Source organism: Octopus bimaculoides, chromosome 4 (assembly GCF_001194135.2).
Source record: "Octopus bimaculoides isolate UCB-OBI-ISO-001 chromosome 4, ASM119413v2, whole genome shotgun sequence".
NCBI classification, from domain to species: domain Eukaryota; kingdom Metazoa; phylum Mollusca; class Cephalopoda; order Octopoda; family Octopodidae; genus Octopus; species Octopus bimaculoides.
In genome coordinates this window covers 140,418,915-140,422,461 of record NC_068984.1, presented here as the reverse complement: position 1 = coordinate 140,422,461, position 3,547 = coordinate 140,418,915, and the positions used below count along the sequence as shown (strand labels likewise).

General features: G+C 35.8%; 1 protein-coding gene across 4 annotated transcripts in view; it reads left to right on the top strand.

The window, feature by feature from the left end:
• The window catches only part of LOC106881375 (YTH domain-containing family protein 2), an 81,867-nt gene extending 78,352 nt beyond the window's left edge, over nt 1-3,515 (top strand). For 3 of the 4 annotated variants that reach the window (XM_052967530.1, XM_052967531.1, XM_052967529.1), the window contains one exon: nt 2,796-3,515. In XM_052967530.1, coding sequence (XP_052823490.1) covers nt 2,796-2,852 — 57 coding nt within the window. In that variant the 3' untranslated portion in view covers nt 2,853-3,515. The remainder of the gene's footprint in view (nt 1-2,795) is intronic. The other variant, XM_014931739.2, reaches the window with a different exon arrangement.
• Nucleotides 3,516-3,547: the final 32 nt, after the last annotated feature.

The window sequence follows — 3,547 nt, the reverse complement described above, 5'->3', positions numbered from 1 at the left end:
CCCCTAGCCACTTCTTCTACATGGACCACCCTCCTCATTTGAAATATCTAAATACCTTACCGTATCATCTCTTAAATGCATACTGGGTGCTGATGCCGGCAATTAAAATGTTAGCTAAAATATACATGTATGACAAATTAAGAAATTCTGTTGCAAATGTCACACTTTTTACATTTAAAATTACATGTATGAGTATACAGTATTAAACTTTCGATTTTTATGAAATTGTTTTCATGGTTAGAAAATGTGAAAGATGCATCATATCGCCGGAATGCCTTTTATTAAAATTGACAATATCAATTTAAGGGATGAGCATGGCGCTGACTAAGTATTTCAAGCAGTTCGTCTGGGTGAGCTGGTCTTTCGCATGCCCATCCCCATTCGACCCTTTGGCTATCATCGAGTCCCTGTAATCCCTTACCAACCTAGGGGCTCCCTCGGACCCCCTTTGGTAACCCCTGCCTTAATTGGATCAACACTAGCTGTTACTATTCCTTCTTTTATTGAGAGTATATGGTTCTAATGTCTTCAGCCTCATGAACTGTCATACCACACATTCGGTGGTATAACAGTTCATGAGGCAGAAAGCTGCAAAATTGGAACCAGACTGGGTTACTGTCACCATTGGTCTCTTGTTTAACTAAATATTTTCGATAGAAAGGTTAGTCTCGGGTCAATAGATCAAACTTTTATAGCAGTAAATGGTCGTAGCAAAGCTACTTTTGAAAAAAATTGGACTGAGTGGAATAAATGTAGTTTTGGTTTGTAATGAAATGTGAAACAAGCTTTAATAATAATAATGATGATTTCAAAGTTTTGCACAAGGCCTGCAATAATGCATAAAGATTTTGTCCAACATGCTCATGATTCTGCCAGCTCGCTTTCTACTGAAAATGATAATAACAGTGATAATAATAATAAACCTTTATATTAAAGGCACAAGGCCTTAAAATTTTGCGGGAGGGGACTAGTCGATTACATTGACCCCAGTGTTTCACTGGTACTTAATTTATCGACCCCGAAAAGATGAAAGGCAAAGTTGACCTCGGAATAACAACAATAATAATAAAGGTATAATCTCAGAAATTTTTGGTATAGAAGACAAGAAATTAGTGTTAAAATATCTCTAGTTCTTCTGTTTAAATCTAAATAATTCTAAAAGGAACAAGAAAGATTCATTTGAATTAATTGCCATTCTTAACCTCTTTGTCAGATTGATTGTTTTTTTTAAAGTTCTGTTACCTTTTAAGTATTGTTTTGCTTTCACTTACTATTTGTGATCTATCCTTCTACCTCTTCCCCCTCCCCTTCCAGTTGGACTTGCCTCTTGATACTTTTATTGGGTGAGAATGGAAGATTCCACAACCACTTATGATTCATTGAGTGATAGCAATTACAGGTAGTTGACCGATTTAATTCAGCAACAAAATGGTTTTTTCTTTAACGTCTTTCTACATTTTCTCTCTCTATTGTACAAAAGATCTTTGTGTGGTCAATTAACATAATTTTTGTATTTATTTCCCCAGGCCTTGTATGGGTCAAACAAATCTTTCTTGAACTTCCTCATCCACAGTTTCCTTCCTTTTAAATCTCTTGACCTTTCTGTCATTCCAATGATCATCCTTGATTTGTATCCCAATGTCTGTACCAACTCGGTCTTCTCTTGCTCACTACATCTCATTGCTCTTATATCTAGTTTGTTTTTTTTTATTCAGCACAGGCACATTAATTTAATGCCGGTGCCACGTAAAAAGCACCAATGCCACATAAACCGCACCCATGCTGGTGCCACGTAAAAGCAACCAATGCACTCTATAAAGTGGTTGGCATTAGGGCTTCCAGTTGTAGAAACCATGCTAAAACAGACAACTGGAGCCTGGTGCTACCCTCCAGTTTATCAGCTCCTGACAAACCCATGCAAACATGAAAAACAGATGTTAAACGATGATGATGCTTTTCTTCCTTTCATACGTCCTCCACAGTCAGTATTCATTGTCTCCCTAGTATACAACATCACATTTTTCATTCAAGTATCATACAATCTGCTTCTTCCTTTAAAGAGAGAGAGACTTTTTGTTGCTCACAAAAGCCCTAGCTGCCTGTGCATTTTCCATTCTACCCTTATCATACTGTGCTGTGGAGCACCCACAACCATTGCAGATTAAGTCATCTACTTATTAGAAGCTATCAATTACTTATAAAAGAAACCTTATTAACATCTGAAAGAATTTTTTTTCTGGTGCTCTTAGCTCTTAACTACTGGCATCCACCTACTACATACAAAGTCTTCCTTCTTTGTCAAACTTTGTCTATGATCTCAGTATATCGCTTGTGCATCCGAAATGTTCATTGAGCACATCATATGAAATTCCTACTTATTCCTTTTCCGTGTATTGAACACAGCCACTTGTCAAATGACAGGAGAATCTCACCTTCTCTTCCGCCAGGTGAAACTTTTGTCTTTGCTAGGGATTTACTTTGGTACCTCTTGGTTCTTGGCTTAACGTCTCCGTTTGGAATTTGCATCTCTGACTGACTCTGATATGAGAATCAGCATGCTAGGGGTTCGACGAGGATTCTAGTATCCTGCTTAAACACTAAAATCTGTCATTTTAACCTCACAACCCTTTGCGATTTGGCCTGAGGAAATTAGGTGTCAGTAAAAACAATAGGAAGCGGTGTGACAAAGGGGTTGGGTGGACGGGGGGGGGAGATCTGTTATTTTGTTGATGTGTTGTTATGTTAGTTATTGTCTCAGAATTATTTTTACATTAAATCTCTTTCTACTTTTGCAGGAAAGGCGAGGAGCGGTCTCTACCAATCAGCGGCAGAAAGATTCTCAAGTAGATTAGGCTTGAACCTATATCCACTAAGTCGAAATGAGGGAGGAAAAGAAAATAACACTTGCACACACCCACAGACATATATATGCATACATATACACACACACCAATACATTGTACTGCAGTCATGCTCAGATTGACATACACAAACATGTGCACACACAGAAAAAGACATTTTTTTAAAGGAAACATCCATAATATACATGATTGCTCAGACATATCACACCCACACATGCACGCAACAAACACAACAACAACAACAAACACATGCACCAGCATATGGACACACTAAATAAAAATTCCTTCTCTCTAAAACAGACGTTTAACAAAAAGAAACATTTACTGACTTTATCATATCTAGGGAAAAACTACAACAATGAAATTGGAATAATGGAAGAGGCAGTTTCCACACGTTGTCTATGATTAATGGAAAAAAAAAACAACAACAACAACAAGAAAGAAAAAAATAACTAAAACAAAAAAGGCTGTTTGATTGCTCTTTAGGGTTATGGGGGTAGTGATCTAAAAACTTATATCTACGAATATTATATATATATATATGTGTGTGTATATGATATATATATATATGATATATCTATATATATATAATATATCTTTATATATATATATATATATTAAAATATATCTATATATATATATACATATACATACATATATATATATATATATATATATATATATAT